This window comes from Aplidium turbinatum, chromosome 17, assembly GCF_918807975.1.
Source record: "Aplidium turbinatum chromosome 17, kaAplTurb1.1, whole genome shotgun sequence".
In the NCBI taxonomy this organism is placed as follows: Eukaryota; Metazoa; Chordata; class Ascidiacea; order Aplousobranchia; family Polyclinidae; genus Aplidium; species Aplidium turbinatum.
Genome location: NC_137488.1, coordinates 4367361 through 4386214, shown reverse-complemented (window position 1 = coordinate 4386214; position 18854 = coordinate 4367361). Strand labels below are relative to the sequence as shown.

At 36.1% G+C, this 18854-nt stretch overlaps 1 protein-coding gene across 1 annotated transcript; it reads left to right on the top strand.

The window, feature by feature from the left end:
• Positions 1 to 686: 686 nt before the first annotated feature.
• Positions 687 to 18372, top strand: LOC145786877 (immunomodulatory peroxidase-like). The gene is made up of 18 exons (XM_082598618.1): positions 687 to 877; positions 7666 to 7866; positions 8136 to 8242; positions 8590 to 8754; positions 8854 to 8982; positions 11016 to 11126; positions 11283 to 11438; positions 12123 to 12250; positions 12730 to 12843; positions 13123 to 13286; positions 13748 to 13884; positions 14232 to 14403; positions 15036 to 15205; positions 15877 to 16068; positions 16319 to 16546; positions 17261 to 17382; positions 17584 to 17710; positions 18317 to 18372. Exons 1-18 carry the CDS (start codon positions 687 to 689, stop codon positions 18370 to 18372), a joined length of 2670 nt encoding a protein of 889 aa, XP_082454744.1.
• Positions 18373 to 18854: the final 482 nt, after the last annotated feature.

The window sequence follows — 18854 nt, the reverse complement described above, 5'->3', positions numbered from 1 at the left end:
TCCTATATGGCTTTGAAATTGAACGGTGACGCCACTTTTCTAACCACTGTTTACTGCAGTTGTGTCAAAAACCAGACCCAAGACTATTTTTATGTTGAAATTGACAGCATTCAGTGCTTCAATCACGTTTCTTGTTTCATTCTTTGATCCATTTGGCTGTCGTGTTTATCACATCAACCAACACTTCTGCCTCATTATTTAAACATTTCAGTACCACTGCAAGAACTGGCTTCTTCCAGTATGTTCACGCTTTTTTATGTTAAATATTAGTTTACATCCCTAAGTTTGACAAATGCTGAAGTGAATGACTAAGAAATGTGGAACGGTCTTACAAATGCCATTCCTAAAAGAAACAACATAGGCTACCTGGACCTTTTCCTTGAAATGGCTGTTGGTGCTCGCACGAAACTCAACCTGCACCTGTGGTACCTCATTGAGCGCCACGTTGCGTTTGCTTTTGCAAGTGATTGTGTGAGCATATCCTCCAAGGTCCGAATGTGGCAAAAGATGCAAACATTTCGATCAAGTTCTGAGAGAGCCGTTACTGGAAAGGGCTTGGTTCAAATGCATACTATTCAAAACTCCACTCGCTTGCTGGACTTGATCGGACCAGACTCTTTTGAACTCATTAGAGTTTTTCCCAAGTTTGAATGTCTGGCTCATAAAATCCCAGATCTTGGCACCATATGGAGGAGTTTTCATCGTTCAAAGCTGTGCCACAGAACATGCCTGCTACAAATCATGTTGTGGAGAGAGTTTTGGGCATGGTCACTGATGTTGAGGAAAGGGCTTCTGCCCCAAGTAGTGAGAAAGAGTTGGACAAAGCAATCAAAGTCACTCATGCTTACCAATCCAAACTTCGAGATATGGCCAAGAAGTCATTGTCTACCAAAAAGCTGGACACAACCACAAAATCATTTTTAAGAAATGTTAAGTGGTAAACTAATACAAAAAATGAAAAAAAAACTGTCTTGAATTATTTAATGGGTAGTTGCAGTGGTCAGTGGTTGAAAGTTAAGTGGTAAACCGAAGTGCAAAAGCAATAAAGCTTGTCTATGATTAAACAAAAGTTGCTTGTATTTTAAATTTTGTGTCATTAGTCAATTAGTATTGTATACTAAACTAAAAGTTGAACATTACACGTTTATGGGGTGCACATTTGGTCAAAAATGTGTTTTTTGCATTTTTTTCATAAACTAAATGGTTTAGACCCCAAAACCCTCTGGAAGTTAGATAGGAAACCATGCATTCTGCTTCTTCAAAGCCAAGTTTGAGCATTCTAGGCCTACCGGTTGCTGAGATACAGCCAGATTGGCCGATTTTGACCCGGCGGGGGGTACCGGCCCACTGCTAGGGCGTCAAATGTTGACCAATCTCAACAAAACTCGGCAAGGTGTCATTTAGGACTACAATGCAGAGGTCTAAACAAGAAAAAGCTTAAAAATCAAAATTTAGTTTTTTTTGGGTCACCCTAATGTAGAGTACATTTTGTGAGATTACATAATATGAGCTTCCTTTACACACAAAGCAATTGAACAATATATTGAAATTTAATGCCACACTTAGCGTATTTTTCCAATTTGTATGGGTTAACTTCTTCAATATGCTGCTCGGAATGACATCTGCACTACCTTTAAATTTTCCCAAGATCTCTACATAGGCTACTAACACACATTGTGATAAAACATTAGTTTACTTTAGCATGACTGTGCACTGTGCAGTGTGCACTGTGCACTGTGCACTGTGCAGTGTACAGCAGTAGTTTTCAAACTTTTTTCCCCTGTCACGCCTTTGAAAAGTTTACAGGACTTGAGACCAGTGTTTCCTCTAAGAAAATTATACGCTGAGCAATATTTGATTTAGTGAGCATGAGCATTTTAATGCTGAGTTAAAATGAATTACCAACTTTGTGAACCGAGTTTGGGAACCACTGGTCTAGAAGAAGTTTAATAAAAAGCGAACAAATTACACATTTACTTCAAATAGTTTCTTCTTGTTTTATGTAATTGTATTGTAATTACTGTAAATAGTAAAACCAGTCTTCAGAGTCGAAACTGGAAAATAGGCTATCTTTTGCAAGCTAATTAATAAAGTTAATTGCATCCACGAGTGTGGAGTGTTTGTGAAGCAAAGACAAAGGATTGTGATATAACAAAAGGGTACCGTTTGCTCATGTGCATCAGCACACGGTATAAATGCCATAAGCGCTGAAACGTTCTGTCCAAAAATAATGTTGAAGATCATTTTACTTTTAAATTTGGAAATTGCAAGTGCGCAAGAATGAGATTTTACTGGGCAAATAATCTGGTGGTACTGCGCATTTGCTGGAAATTTCAATAATTTTTATTCATTTGTTTGTGTCTCCAGCATTCATTTGTCTTCCTTCAAAGTGAAATTAGAGTAGTCATGGCCACCTGGAGATGCGGCCTGATTTGTCACATTTTGCAGATTTTGATTACAGCTACTGCCAGTGCTTGACTGACATTTTTTGAGATGTTTTCACTTTTTGCGGTTTCCTAATGACATAAAACTTTTTTGTTGCCTTGGGGAAGCACTAGCAAATGAGAAAAAGTAAGTTGAAAAACGCAAAATCAGACTGTTATTGAAAATTAACAGTCTGACTAAAATCTTCGAAATCAAATTTTCTTTGTTTTTCAACATGTGAGAATGTTAAAACCTATTGTGTCATCTGGGGAAAAGAATAAAGAAAGCGTAAAAATCTAATTTTTAGAAAAATTTATTTAAACGTTCGCCCAAAGTTAGAAAAACCTGGAAATTTCTGCAAAATGTGACAAATCAGGCCACATCTCCAGGTGGCCATGGAGTAGTGTTATGTTGATGTGTTATATGCGATTGTTAAAATCAGTTGCCACAGTTTCGTAACAATGAGTTCGAATGCACATGTCAAAAGATAACAATATCTGTAAGCATTTATTACCGCAACTGAGTTTAGAATTTAGATACGAAACGGAATCATTGTGAGACGCTTATGGAAAATTGAAACGACGCACCAGGGCGTCATTGATCATTGGAGGTATTAAACTTATTTCAACTAATCCTCTAGCAAACTATTTGACCGCTATCATGTGAATGGCCATAGGTTTAATAATTGGTTCCAGTTCCATTCCGTTCCGTGATCCAAATCTCAGTTCATCTCCCATGCAAGACAAAATACAGCACTCTTGAATAAACAGAACATGCCATTGACAGTTATCTCTGTTTAGTGGATTCGAACAAGCAGTAGCAGTACAAAGAGTCAAAGACTAATGCTTTAAATTACAAATCGCACTTGCGTACATAAAAATTACAGACTATAGAAAACTCAAGACGGTGGTCTCAGCTTTTGTGATTGAAACACCCGTCAATAATGTTGTTAAATATTTAATCTTTTTTTTTAGTAACTTTCTTATTTATGGTGGGCCAAACTTTTGTGGGCCTAAAGCTTCAGTTTGTTCAGGTTTGTGGATAATCCGACACTGCACGTGCAATTTCATTGGTTTGTGAAGCGCTTCCAAATACTATCAATTTACTTCTTTGTCAATGGTTTGCTGCAGTAAAGTGTTTAGAAACTTGGCAGCCAAAATATTTTTTCAAGTGTACTAACACTAGTCTTTGCGCAATCGCAAATTTTGCTTTCAGTTGAGAGTGGCGTGAGTTGACAAAATTGTTACCAAAGAATTCAATACAACAAGATATCTTATTTTCAAATAAAGTCAGTAGAAATTTTTTTGTATTTTACAGAAATTGTATTTTATTTTTTCCGCAGTTTTGATATTCAGTCTTTTTATGAATATATGAAGTTTATTACAAGCACAATATCCACTAATGAGACCTTTGCTATTTCGTGAAATGCATTATGTTTACCAAGTCAATTGTTGAAAAGATATTTTTTTCAAAACATCAAAGTAAAAAAGCAAGTGCAGGCGCAGCCAATGCAGTAGGTGACTTAGATCGGACATCGTTATTGAAAATTTAGTCAGCGTAAATACTCATTTCACAGAAAATTGTTAATGTCAAAAGCAGTGTAGGCTACTAAAAACGTATATGCAAATGCGAATTTAACGTAGCTGTCCATTTTTCTGGTAAAATATAAAGTTTTTTTTTTTTGGGAAAATGATTAGTAAAATAATTTGGACTGCTTCAACACCAAAACTATTTTTGACAAAAATGTCGGTCTTCCCCTTTGGAATGCAGCAAACATACCGTTGATTTGAACATGCTACTTTGAAATAGAAATCGTTATTTTCAACTCTAATATTTAAATAGATATTTTACAAGAAAGTTCGTGACCCAAAAAAAGTTTAATTATTGTTGCAGCAACAAATATTTGGCTCACTCCCATAACAAGTTGTTAAAAAAAGCGGCTAATTTCCTAAACTACAACTGATTCAAAACATGTTCACCACTGCTTGCTTTTTGAAAGTCAACATCGTTTAAGTTTTCTCAGAAAAAAATATTTTTGTAAATTCCCCAAAACACTTCTAAACCTAATTGAACGCTTTTACCCGGAGTTTCAACCAGTTGTTTCATTTATTGCGTTGTCATTGAAACAAGTTAGATTTGAAAGCATTTTCACAAATTAACGTGATCTTTTTTTAACTTGTAGTTTCGCTCACTGCATCTATAAGGAAGTAGATCTATCCCAAAATAAAGACTCCAAGACTTGGCACTATATATAAGACGTCAATTCGCTTTCATTTCACAGACCTAGAATGTGTTGAAGGCAATCCGAAGACAACAAAGACACAAAAGAAAGCATATTAACCTTAAATTATATTTGTTTTGGAGTCTTGTTTGAAAGTTTGAGTAAAATCTATACCTGTAATGGAACTTAAATCTCAATTGAGTTAATAATTCAGAAAATAGATAGTTATGTGTAAGTATATAAGATTTAACAGGCAAGAAGAGTTACAGTTCTGAAACATCTTGATTTGAAACAAGGTGCTGTTTAAATGTTTTCACTGCTTACTAATAAGTAATAAGTTCAAAATGTGCTTATTAGGCCTTTATAGAATGAAATTAAAATATAAACAATTCGGAAAACCTTTAGTCATGTTTTTGCATAAATGGCCCAATGAAATTAAATCTACCTAATATCCGCTTTGGATATAAGGTTGGGACTGAATGTTTGTTGTTGTCACATACCATGTAGTTGCGTGCATGTGTCATCCACCCAAAAAGTTGAGCGACATCTTAAAAAAGGTAGCCTATGTTACTTTATATTTCAACAAGTACGGTTCAATAATCACAAGAAAATGTAGAACAGAAATAAAACGCTGCGTCATATTAAACAAATAGAAATTTGCAAACATGCAAATTCATGCTTGCAATTTTTTTCAAAATTCCAATTTTGTGAGACACGACTTCGACCACACTCCCCAATAACGCCCATCAGCATTCACAACTTGCAGCAATATGGTTGTGACAGAATGGTGAGATGCTTTTAAAAGTTTTTAACCGGTTGCAAAACTTGATATTGTAATTTTGTATTGTGCTGAGAGTTTTTTTTTTCACTGTGTAAATTCTGATTGACAATCGAATGATGACAAATAAAAAGCTCAAGCATCTAGAGCTCTGTTCCTTACATACTGTAGTTGAGTGGTGCCTCCGAGCAGTTGAATTTAGTGCATGGAGATCGTTTGCTAACAAACTGGAACTTAAACTACAAATAAGGCCTATTAAGTTTCAAGAAGGTTTTCTAATAACTCGTTGTATACGCTACAGTGGCTGGTATATTGAGAAGTCATTTTCACCTTTACTTTAGTTGGATGCTAGTAATGTGCTAAGTTAGTTTTTACACAATTCTGACCACACGTCGATATATTCTAGATTTCCATTATTAAGCTTTTTGTAGTCCATACAAGGCATTTATTTTGCAAAATGAATTTGATTTCTCTTTCGCTGCTGGTTTGTTTGCTGACAGCCATTGTCATTCCTAGTGCAACAGCACAAAGTAAGTGAGAGCAAGTTTAAACTCTAGCTTTTAATCTTTTTTTTTTTGTTCATGATTTGTTTTTTCACCAATAACAACGGTTCTTAATGTAAGAACGTACCTTATAGCCTTCTTCACTAACGTAAATAGTAGCTTATATGTTTGACTTGTGAAATGATTTTGCCTAGTTACCTCCCTTCAAAGTAAAAATTTTGTGCCCAATTTATTAAAAATTTAACTACACCAAAAGTTTCATCTGGGCTGTGCATTGTATGACATTCCAAAATTAACAACCAAACTTTTGTAGAGATTAAAAACTTACCGTTCCGCTATTGTTTTGAAAGAAGTTTTTTTTTGTTCAAAGCCATACAAATTGCTTAAGTCAATGAAGAACTGTTTCGTAATCTACTTACAGTATGATATGTATATAATGATTAATCACATATCACAATGTGTGTAACTTAGCACAAACGTGTTACGGTACTTCTCGTCCATTATCACACCAGTATTGGTTCCCACCAGTGGCGTAGCCAGGGGGGGGGGGGGGTTGGGGGTTACAACTCCCCCTTTGGCACGCGTGTGACGTCACGATATTGAGAATGATGCTTTCAATCAAAAAAAATTGCCTAATTAACAAAATTGCATTAAAAGAGCGTGTTTTGCCAATACCAAACATTTCAGCCAGGAATTAAGCAACAAGAAAACATAGAGACTTAGCTTTATTTCCGAAAAATGCCGAAGAAAACATGATCTTATCCTTTTGCTATGCCACCGGACAGCACTATTTTACAAGAATATTCATACCCACATTTTTGGTGAAAATGCTCTCAGAATGCACCAAATTCAAAGTAATTTTTTGAAGTTTTCTGGGGGGGGGGCCCCCCAGACCCCCCGCCGCTTGGTCGTCAACCCCCCCCCCCTTTCAAAATTCCTGGCTACGCTACTGGTTCCCACTTACCATGAATAGGCTATGGACGTCTAGTTAGCAAGTGGCCCAAAGGCTACAACACAAAAAAACGTTTCTCGAAGTCCATCCTTTATGCAGTGTTTAGTGTTTACGCACGATTTATTCCATCGCATCACAATTCATGATTAACGTTTTGGCACTAGAGGGTTAATATACCGCAACAACTTTAACATGTTGCTCCCACAATGTTAAGCGAGTCAACGCTTGCTATTTATTTTTTTAAGTAGTTTACTCTTCGTTCTGTCCTGCGATAACAATTGAAATATGTTCATACCACAAAACTTAAAAAATAAAGTTTAATTTGTAATGTTTGTAGATTTTTTTTATAATCATAAACAGACATAACTAAGCAACAACACTACATTTAACATTATAAAAACAAAAAACAACAAGCGAACGTTTTCGGCTAGTCATATAGCCTTTTTCAAGCCTAGAAGGGCTATATGACTAGCCGAAAACGTTCGCTTGTTGTTTTTTGTTTTTATAATGTTAAATGTAGTGTTGTTGCTTAGTTATGTCTGTTTATGGTTTAAAAGAGTTACCTCTCTACCCAAATTGTATTTTTTTATAATGGTTGCTTTCTACGCCTGTTGCAAGCTTATAAACCAAACAATGTGACATCGTTCCTTCATTACATTTAAGAGTTAGGCTACTTTTATATACAGTACATTTTCTTATTCTCATTCAAAGGAACAAGCCGCAATAGGCGAGTACAAAGTAGAAGAAGGCCAATTCCAACACAATACAGATATGTGTACCCCACCAGACCAGGACCTCTGCAGCAAACAAGAACACCAGTACGACCAAGACCAACCCCGCAGCGACGACCAAGACAACGTGTTGTGCCCCCCCGTAATCCAACAATTAACCCAGAAGTTCCCCCTCGAGAACGTGACGAAGTGCCTCGAAATGGACAAGTACAATTAACATGCAAACCGAAACCTGATTGTCCACTGCAAGGAGAAAGGTAGGTTTTATGATGGAATGTGGTCTGTGAGGGTTTTATGCTTTCTTTAAAAATATCTGTCACCAAATATATTGCGAACATTTGATGAGAAAAACTTGATTATGGTTTCATCAATATTTATAACTTTTGCTTTTTGAACGTAATTTATGATCAGTCGTAGTTAAGTGGAAATATTACTTTTATAGCAATTGCTGCTTTAAGCAGTTTAATAGATTTGTTTTTATAGGCAAAACGGGCTACGGTATATATCTGTACATTGTTTGCACTAGGTTCTATCGGTTGGATGGAAGCTGTAACAATCCGTTAGATGGATCTAGAGGACAAACAGGAAGGGCTCATAAAAGACTGATAGATCCTGATTACTTTGATGGAAAAGGCGAGCAATGTTCAACAATATCTACCATCGTATTTAGTGTTTTAATTGTTCAGGATGGCTAAGTATGCAAACCTTTCAACAACCTTCAATGAAGGAAAGCTAATGCAAAATCAAAAAAAAAAAAATGTCGAAATGTGATTAAATGTTTATAACGTAATGCAAGTTTTAATAGGTTTATTTATTTTAGTTTAACTTTATTAACTACTTTGCAGATTTCTAAATGAATTTTGATACAGTCAGATTAACTATTAACATACTCCGCTGATATAAAGTTAAAATTTGGATTTTATAATTGTCGTTAAAACACTGCACTTCTTAATTTTCCTCTTCATTTACGATGTAATCAGGTGTCCCAAGAAGAGGTTCAAATGGAGCTCTTCCGTCTTCTCGGGCTGTGTCAGTACAAATGCAAGATGCCCAGACTCGAAAATCAACGAAACACACTCATCTTTTAGTGATGTTTGGTCAGTTTATATCTCATGACATCTCCCTAACTCCAAAGGAAGAAAGAGGTAAAATGATTTTATATAAAACTGGCTTAACTGTAGCTCTGCAAGACAGCCACTCAACCATGGTAAAACGTAATTTTTACCATCGCTGTTTATTTTTAGAGGGTCTAGATTGCGATGATTGCCGCACTAATGACGCAGCATGCTTCAACATCCGGGTGCCGCAGAATGACATACAAGGGAAATCCTGCATGCCCCTGGTTCGATCCCTTCCCATGCCAGATGAACAATGTAAGTCACACTTATCCACTTCGTGCAAAAGTTACTTAAACGCCACACCGAGTTGAAGTAGCAAAGCAAGAACCACCAAATTTTAGACGTTTGCTATGTTAACATATTCTGTCTTCGCTGTGATGGTGAGAATTCAGAATAAACTGAACTGAACTATATTATTTACAAAGACAAAACCAAACAACTCCACACGTATCCCAACTGCAATTTGTTAATCTCCTAAAAGATCTTCAAGGTCAAACTAACGGCTAATCTATGCTTCTCTTATTTTACAAAACAGATACGCCAATGCAAACAGAGGCTACTGTTAGATTTGGTTTAAATTATCTTTGGAAAACGGAAGCCATTAAAATGAATTATAAAGCTTTGGTAGAGAGTTTGCTTTGTTGAACCATAGAGAAATAAACCATACTAACTTTAGCGGGTTTAGCATACTTTATTTCACACAAAATATAACATAGTTATAATAAAATAAACTCAAACGTTTTCGACACGTACGTGTGTCCTCATCAGGAATTAAATCTGCAATACATAAAATGAAAAATCGTAAGATAAATTTGACTATGCACTGTAACTGTAACGACACTCTGGATTGAAAGCACAAACTGAATAAATGATACGAGAATGATTGCGAGTAAATTATGCGGTGGGAAACAGATCACATGAGGTGTAGACTACAGGCATTGGAGAAAACAATTAGAACACACACAAAAGGAACGATGAGCCACAGGCGAATAACTGCCGGTTGAGAGATAGATTGCTACGTTTGATTCTTAAGGCTTCCATGATCTTAGTCTGAAAGTCCGCCTGAAAGTCCGCCTGAAACTTAGTCTGAAAGTTAGTCTGAAAGTCCGTTGTCCGCCCCGATAGCTCAGTGGTTACGCGCCGGGCTCAAGATCACACGGCGCTGGTTCGACTCTCGGGGTGTGCGCTTGAGCAACGCATTTCAGGACTGCTCTCCATTCAGCGGCACCTAGTGAATGGAATAATTTCTCGGCAACAAGACTTCAACAATCGGAAAACTTCACTCTGCCAATCTCGGTAACCGGCCCTGCGTCAAGTGCCTCTACAAGTATGCGAACAAGTACCAGGAATAACCTATCAAGGCTTTGTCAGTCCGAGGATAAAGATTCAAAACCAAACCAAACCAAATCAGATCTTCCTCGAGAGATGATTTTAAATTGGTCGATCGAGACAGTGTCAGTGCACGTTTCACAAAAGGCGATGTGTTCTTTAATTGCACTTTTAGTTGTTAGGTTTGGGTTTAAGTGCTCCCCGGCCCTTGTCAACAAATATGTCAACCAGACTAATATGTCAACCAGACAAATATGTCAACCAACCAACCAGACAAATATGTCAACCAACAAATATGTCAACCAGACATTTGTTGACAAGGGCCGGGGAGCACTTAAACCCAAACCTAACAACTAAAAGTGCAATCAAAGAACACATCGCCTCTTTTGAAACGTGCACTGACAATATCTCGATCGACCAATTTAAAATCATCCCTCGAGGCAGATCTGATTTTCAGACTAAGATCATGGAAGCCTTAAGAATCAAACGTAACAATCTATCTCTCAACCGGCAGTTATTCGCCTGTGGCTCATCGTTCCTTTTGTGTGTGTTCTAATTGTTTTCTCCAATGTCTGTAGTCTACACCACATGTGATCTGTTTCCCACCGCATAATTTACTCGCAATCATTCTCGTATCATTTGTTCAGTTTGTGCTTTCAATCCAGAGTGTCGTTACAGTTACAGTGCATAGTCAAATTTATCTTACGATTTTTCATTTTATGTATTGCAGATTTAATTGCTGATGAGGACACACGTACGTGTCGAAAACGTTTGAGTTTATTTTATTATAATTATGTTATATTTTGTGTGAAATAAAGTATGCTAAACCCGCTAAAGTTAGTATGTTTTATTTCTCTAAAATGAATTAAATTAAGAAAATATCTAAATAATATTAAGCTAATAATGCATAGGTCTACATTAAAATACACATTAATATTAATTTTGTGTACTTTTTTTAGGCAATTCTGACGTCAGACAGCAGGGAAACAACATCACTCCATATATTGACGGCGGTGTGTTGTATGGAAGCAGCGACTCACAATTCAACGAATTGTTGGACAGAAACACTGGTGGGCTATCACTTTTACCAGTTGTGCTGTCCTTGACGCAGTCACCTCAGTTGAAAAGCTAAACATACTCTTCAATAATTTAAAAAGCAGGCATGATAATTGTGTGTTTACAGAAAGACTCGGAGTTTTTAGAAATTAAGCTACTTTTTTTTACAGAAATGGGGAAACTAAAGACTGGACCATTTTTTTCCCAACCAACATCTCAAAGATCCCAATCTCTTCCAATGGAACTCCAAGTAAATTTTAAGATCCCTGAAGGGGAGTGCAATCCAATCATTCGCAAACCCCAAAACTTTCCATGTCTTGCTGCAGGTGGGTTACATAATGCATGAGATAATTATATAAAAGTCTTAGCCTAAATTTTGACGTAAACAAATAGCTTTCTTTTGAAACGTTGTAATAATAATGTTATGGATTTCTTTATAGTCGGTCTACAACTACTAAAGTATTTTAGCGACAGGGCTCACGTTTAATTTTGTATCTGATTTAAGATATCGTCACATTATTGCCGACTTATTCTCACTGCGTTATGCAAGAAAGAAAATAATCGCTGCCGTTTTTAAAGTTTCCGGTTTGACCAGACCAGGAATTGATCTCAGATCTACCAGCACTAGAGCCGAAGGAGTAACTCTTTGGCCACTGAGATGATTTTGTAACGTTGTAAACAGTAGGCTAAGAAAAATAGCCCTAGGCAAAGTGTGCAAGTGTTTAATGACATGTTAGTTCTTCATGTGACATGCTAGTTCTTCATATGCTTAATTGAGCTTGTCCTCATTCGGCTAGAAAGCTTCACCAACGTTGATATTTACCAAGCTCCTCCAGACAACGAAATTCAACACTGATTGTATTGTGGAGTGCGCAATTGCTTATAAATACTGTAGTACAAATAGCTAAAAAAAAACAATTCCAACTATGTCATAAGTTTGGCGTTTTTAAAATTTTTGAAGTAAGACTGTATGTAGTTTGAATTTAACATGCTTTCTGATCATTTCATAGGCGATATCCGTGTCAACGAAAACAGTATTCTTGCTTCATTTCATACATTATTTTTGAGAAAGCACAATTTACTTGTTGAAGAATTACAATTCATCAATCCCAGATGGAACAGAGATCGTATAGTGAATGTAAGATACTAAAACTATATAGTTTAAGTGAATTTCTTTTTAAACGATTCTTGTCCCAATTTTTTTAATGCAGAAACTCTTTTAAATAAATACCAAATGCAACAGTGTTATGCCTTCTCATATTATAGGCTATGCAAGTGTTTCTCCGACCAAATGTAAAATGATTACAAACCCATGAAAAAGCATTTCTAGTTTTATGCTTTAGTTGTTTCCATTAAGTTTGTTAAAGTTGTTCTTTACCAACTTCCTGTTTTGCAAATCTTGCAACTATTATTTCAAAAGTTAACAAGTAGATGAAAAGTTAAAAATCTAATCATTAGCCTACCATAGTTTGCAAATCTCTATTTTACCTTCACCAGCCAGATAACCTATATAGACAAACCTCCTGGGTTTGTAGTTGCTAATGAAACACAGATTAGTTTTACTAAGACTAACATCAAGCCGTTTCAAACCCAAGCTTTATAAATCTTTTTTTGCAGACGGCAAGGATGATTGTATCAGCAGTTTTGCAACGCATCACTTACAAAGAATTTTTACCTGAAATTCTTGGTCCCGAATACATGAAAAGGTTCCAATTAAATTTGGTAGACAAGGTGAGTAAAAAATTGGCAGCTTAAATAAGATGTTTGTCAAATTCTAAGAAAAATCATCATGTCGGTAACGTTACTGTTGCACAATGTCTTGCCAAGACATTTAACAAATATGCAAGCTCAGTTCAGTTGTTTTTTATTTCTGATCATCATAGCAAAATATGCAAACAGGCTTTCTTAGAATATTTGTTAAAAGATAAAGTCATCTGAGTTGACAGAACGTTTCAAAAGATGCTGCAAAGTTGATTGCTTAACCATAATAAACCATTTCATATGCTTCAGGGGTACTGGAAAGGCTATGACGCTTCTTTTGACGCCACAACATCAAATGCTTTTGCCACGGCCGCCATGAGATTCGGACACACTCTTCTAAGGTCACATATGACAAGACCTTCTTCTACCTACAGACAAAGCCAACTGTATCCAGATCTTCCTCTAAATGAAACGTAAGCCATGTTCATCTTATGTTTTACTACTTTTACAGTGTAGTTTTTAATTTGTTTTTCTTTTTGTCATAATACTTAGTGTGCAAGCAATAAGCAAAGGTTGTAATGTTTTCAAAAGTCATTTTTTCATGAACTTGAAAGATTTATATTGCAATGCGTTGGATGTACTGTAGCCTACACATATAATAATCATTTGCTATCTCCGCTTTCAGCAGATTGCACATCAACATGGGTTACTTGACGGGGTTCCATGTGATTTTATGAGCCGTACTGCTTCCATGCTGGCTCAAGGCAGATTGGAAGAGATAACCTACACATAGTACATTTCAAATCGACATAAAATTATTTTTTGCAGTTATTTTATTGAATGAACCAAAGCGAAGCGATATGAAATTAAAATAATGAACATATTTTTAAGTGATTTAGTTGATATTCAAATCGTTGTTCTGTATGACTTTCAGCTTCTTCAACGCAGTCCCCCTGCTCGAACGAGGAGGAGGAATCAGTTCATTATTCCGAGGACTCGCAAGTGATGCTGCCGAGGCAGCAGATCCAACATTTATCGATGATGTCCATAACTTCTTATTCGCAGAAAAAGGTAAAAATGGTTTTCAACCCGTTTGTGCAAGCATACAATATACTAGTATATCATGTAGTATACAATATACTATCATATAGTATACAACATACTAGTATATCATGTGATTTGCTGTTTATTATGATACAAAGATACCAAAACAAACACTTTTGTACTTCAGTCTACATGCTTAAAGAAAGTACGCTGGTTAATAATTTGCTTGAATTTATGAAGCTAAAGTATAAAGATGATAGTGAATCGTTTGTAGGATTTTTAATTTTGGTGAAGTACCGTATACACTAAAGGCGCTTCATATTAAATACGATAAGTTTACCGGTCTGGCATTTACCCAGTTTCAAAATTTGCAGGTAGATATGGAGATGACCTTTTGGCCCGAAACATTCAGAGGGGTCGCGATCATGGTCTGCCTGGGTACAACAAATACAGGGAGTTTTGTGGGCTCAAAAAAGCTTTAAACTTTGGTGACTTGTCTGATGAAATGGAAGGAAAGCGCATAAATAGTCTACGCCGTTTATACAGGTAAGAAATGTAGGATTTTTTAAGCCTAACACTGGGTTTGGTTGAAACAATGGGAGGCCTATTGATTAATTAAAATAATTTATATCGTAATTTGTAGGCTACATTAAAACCCAAATTCTCTTTGGCAGAAACAACCTCCTTGGTTTTGTATGTAGCGTAGTCTACGCTTTGCATCAGCGTTCCACCTCAGATGTAAACTACTTCACCGAGATTGACTAGAACGACGTTTCTGCTTGTAGTTGAAGTGGTGTGAAGGGTAGTGTGCTTGTATTTGAATTGGTGATATCTAAAAGTTTTTCCATCTCTTAAGTGCGGCTGAATGGAGAGCTGTCCTAGAAGTTATTAAACTGTGTTTTTAAACAACAAACGTAGACAATTGAACTAAGATTGGATTTTCGTCCCGGAGCCTTGTATCTGTTCCACTGAGCTAATAGGGCGACTTTACACCCTTTACAATACAGTATAGGTTTGTCAACAAACTGCTAGTCGTGTCCTGTAAACTGCTGGATTTGTCCAACAAACTGCAAAAACTTGAAAAACAACCTACAGGGTGAAAACGCATCGTTTGTTGTTGACTTAGAATGTCCATCTGCTAGCACGTGATTGATGTATTTGAATCCCTTACAACACAGGAGAGTTGATGATGTTGATCTCTACATCGCTGGACTTGCCGAGTCCCATGTTCAAGGAGGATTGTTTGGTCCAACATTCTCCTGCATCCTCGGCTACCAATACAGAGACATCAGGAAAGGAGATAGACTGTGGCATGAGAATGGCGGTGATTTTGCTGTTTTCACTCAAGGTAGCTGGTATTGTCCGACTTCACATAATTTTCATCGTAGATAAATAAATTGTTCATTTTATATAAATGCTTAGTTGCACTTAAAACATTTTGTTGTAAGATTTTGCAACTTACAAAAAAATTATTAGAAAATCTAATGTGATGAATGATTTTGTGAGTATGTTATAGTAACGCAATAAATCAAAAATATTAATAAAGTATTACTCTCCAACGTATTTTTTTCATTTTTTTTTGTTATATTATATTGATGAGTTCTAATGGATAAAAACCAAATTATTTAAAAGTTTAGACTGTACATAAAAAACAATTTAAAAAAAAAAAAAAAATTTTTTTGTAAAGCATTAGGCGAAATTCGCAGCGAACATACAAATTTGTCTTCAGCATACAAAAACGTCGGACCAAAATGGTACATTTTTGTTTCCTTTTAGCATTCACACCAGAAAATGTATTCCTGTTGTGAATGGTAAAAGGAAACGAACATGCATCATTTTAGTGCGACGTTTTTGTATGCTCAAGACAGTTTTGTAGGATTGAGGTGAATCTTGTCTCATTGTGCTATTTTCGTTGCCATTGTCTATTAATTTTTGGTTGTAAATTTATTTCAAAGTGCGCCCTAAACCAAACGACGGAGTTTGTTGTTTAGAATCGATTTTTTTTTTGTTTCCTTTCAGCCCAACTTAAAGCCATACGAGAATATTCCCTGGCACGGTTGCTTTGTGACCATACTGGAGACATGATTTCGATTCAAAGCCTCCCATTCCAGCAAGTAAACCAAATAACAAACCGAAGAGAAACTTGTCCATCGCTGACTCCCCTTAATCTTGAAGCATGGAGAGAGGGATCAACGGAATCAGACACCACAGGTAAGAACTTGAGATAGGCAAACATAACTAAACACAGTTAGCAAATTAAGCAAACAAACTTAGTTGTCTTGTCGTATCACAAACTATTGAAAAAATTTTCAATCAAAATCGTTTGTAAATTGTACAGGTCCTATTAAAACTTCAGAAAAAAAAACGTGTAAGACATTTGATGAAGATGAATAGCCTATGATTTGCCTATGAAACAAAATAAACTGAATTGAACCGAACTTTTTTTTTTTTGTGCGTTCAGAAATGGCTCCAGAAATGACGGAGTGGTTCCCAACCGTTTACGAAAACACCGAGTTTCAGACAGTCCAGCAACTGCTGAATTACTTGCTTCAAAACCGCCCAGAAGATGTCTGTGAAAACTTATTAGGAGTAGAAGAACGGAGCATACAAGGATACAAACAATATCGCTTCAGTTGTCCTCCGGGATCGATCCGAGGAACAGATTATCCTAATGTGGATGCAAGCAAAGGTATTAAGACAACGTTTTGAGACAACGTATTGAGCAAAGGTGCAATAAATCTTTTCAGTGAAGCATGACTAGTGCTGTACGAATTTAGTACTTATATACAATCGGAAAACTTCACTCTGTCAATCTCAGTAACCGGCTCTGCGTCAAGAGCCTCTACAAGTATATGAAACTACCAAGAATAACCCAGCAAGGCTTTGTCAGTCCGAAGATAAAGATTAAAATAAAACAATAAAAATGTAAACCCACTCTTGAATCAGTCAAGGTTGTTTTGTTTTTTGCGGTATCCAGGCTTACGCCGGTGATTGAAGATTAAGATTTTGATTAAGAAGGCAAGGAAGCCAATTTTCGTGACCACCTTCAGGCATGCCTTTAAGTGTCTTGCCAAAGACACAGCCGCATGCTCTTGAGCGGTGTCGAACCGGCGCTCTTTAGAACGTCGTTCCAGGGCTCTCACCACTCGGCAATGCAGCCGACATGGTTGGTCGTTCACTTTCACATCAAACACTTGTAAGGAAAACAAGAAAAAATAAAAAAAAAAGCAGTAGCCTGCTTATCGTTACTATACATTGAGCTTATCAGTTGAAACGTTAAAAGTAATAAAACAATGTGATATTTTAGGTTTACGCACTTTTTACTCATAACTTGTTATGTATAGAAATATCAACTGATTTGTGAAAACTGAGCAATTTTTCAGAAATGGTTTGTATTTCACAGGGTCTTGGACTGAATGGTTTGATTCTCCCTCTCGAAGATCAGGAAACGAACACGAATCAAGGAGCACCCCGCCGCAATCGTGCATACAGCCTATAGCCATTCAAGTATTCACCAATTCAAATGTAAGCAACACTTAAGCAAAACTTAACTGTATGATTTTGGTTTATTTTCTTTGGAATGCCGAGATTTTTATATTATAATCTGTAAAATCTTTGCACAAATCTTGGTCGTTTAAATATCAGCCTAAATTATAACTTTACATGAAATTTGACCTTCCTTTACAGAGTTGCCATCCTTTTTGATACTTTATGAACTTTTTATAGACTCCCGCGCGAAGCGCAGGTGAAGTGTTCAGCACAATTAGTCCATCTGCTGGTTTTCTGTGCCGTGGAAGTGATCAGTCGGACGGAAGATGTCAGAACTACCAAGTTCGCTACTTTTGTAAAAGCAGTAAGTCACAACAACGATCTTTTGTCAAAAAACATTTATAGTGCTTACGTTGATGCAACGTTATTAAAGCGGTAACAAAATTGAACTTTCAATTCCACCAAATTAAATTGCAATGCTGCTGCAAAACTTTTCCATATTATCATATACAATACATGTTATCTCAAACCAGGCTTCAAATCATGCAATAAAAAATCAAAAAGTTTGGTCAAGATAAATGACTGAGTTAATCTTTGAACAACTTGGATGATAATTTATTTTTCATCCTCACTGACATCACGATTTCTCATTTACAGTTCGTAATGTGCGGGACAATTTTTCATTACCTCAAGGTAAGAAACCCATTTATTTATTTGTTTGTTGGTTTTATTTTCAAAATGAAACGCATTAAAAAAACCTAGAAAGTCAGTCGTGTCTGATTGACGAAACGTCGGAATAAAAGCAGATTATCACTTTATACATCTTATGGTAGTTCAGATTAATTTGCACCAGAAGAGTGCATGTCATGTTATTTAACTAAATAACTAAATGCCTGCTGGTGAAAAGCCTCATTTAAATTTTAGCAAGCTTGCAAAGATACAGTCATTATCAACCGATTTTTCTTTTCAGACCTTGCATTCAGCAGAGCGCGTTTGTGTGGATCTTACGGAGTTTGCTGCGCTTGAGAAATTTACAAAGAAGTTCATCAGTTGCAAAGCAACCCTTGCTTCTTTAACGTACTGATTCATACTACTTCAAATAAATATTTTTTTAGAATTCGTTTAAAGTTATTGTGTTATTGTGCTGTCATAAAAAGCTTTCTTTTTAGGATAATGTCTAATGAAAGCATTGAACCTATTGAATTGTTTTCGTAGGATTGTTTTCTAAATAGCCTCAAAATTCAAAGATAGTGTACGATGCAAGCTACTTGTACATTTTGTACCTTTACATTCCAGGCCACATGGCTAGAAGGTCTATGCCTAGGTAACCATTTGCTAGAACTTAGCCTATTTTGTAAAAACTCCTATATTTGTTGATTCTTAATGTAAGACGAGTCACTTAACGAACAAAACGTGCTCAATTGCTGCAATGCCGCCTGTATGCTTGTGTTCTGTATTTCGTAACATGCTTTTTCGGAAATAATGTTTAAGTTATCTGTATGTAAAAA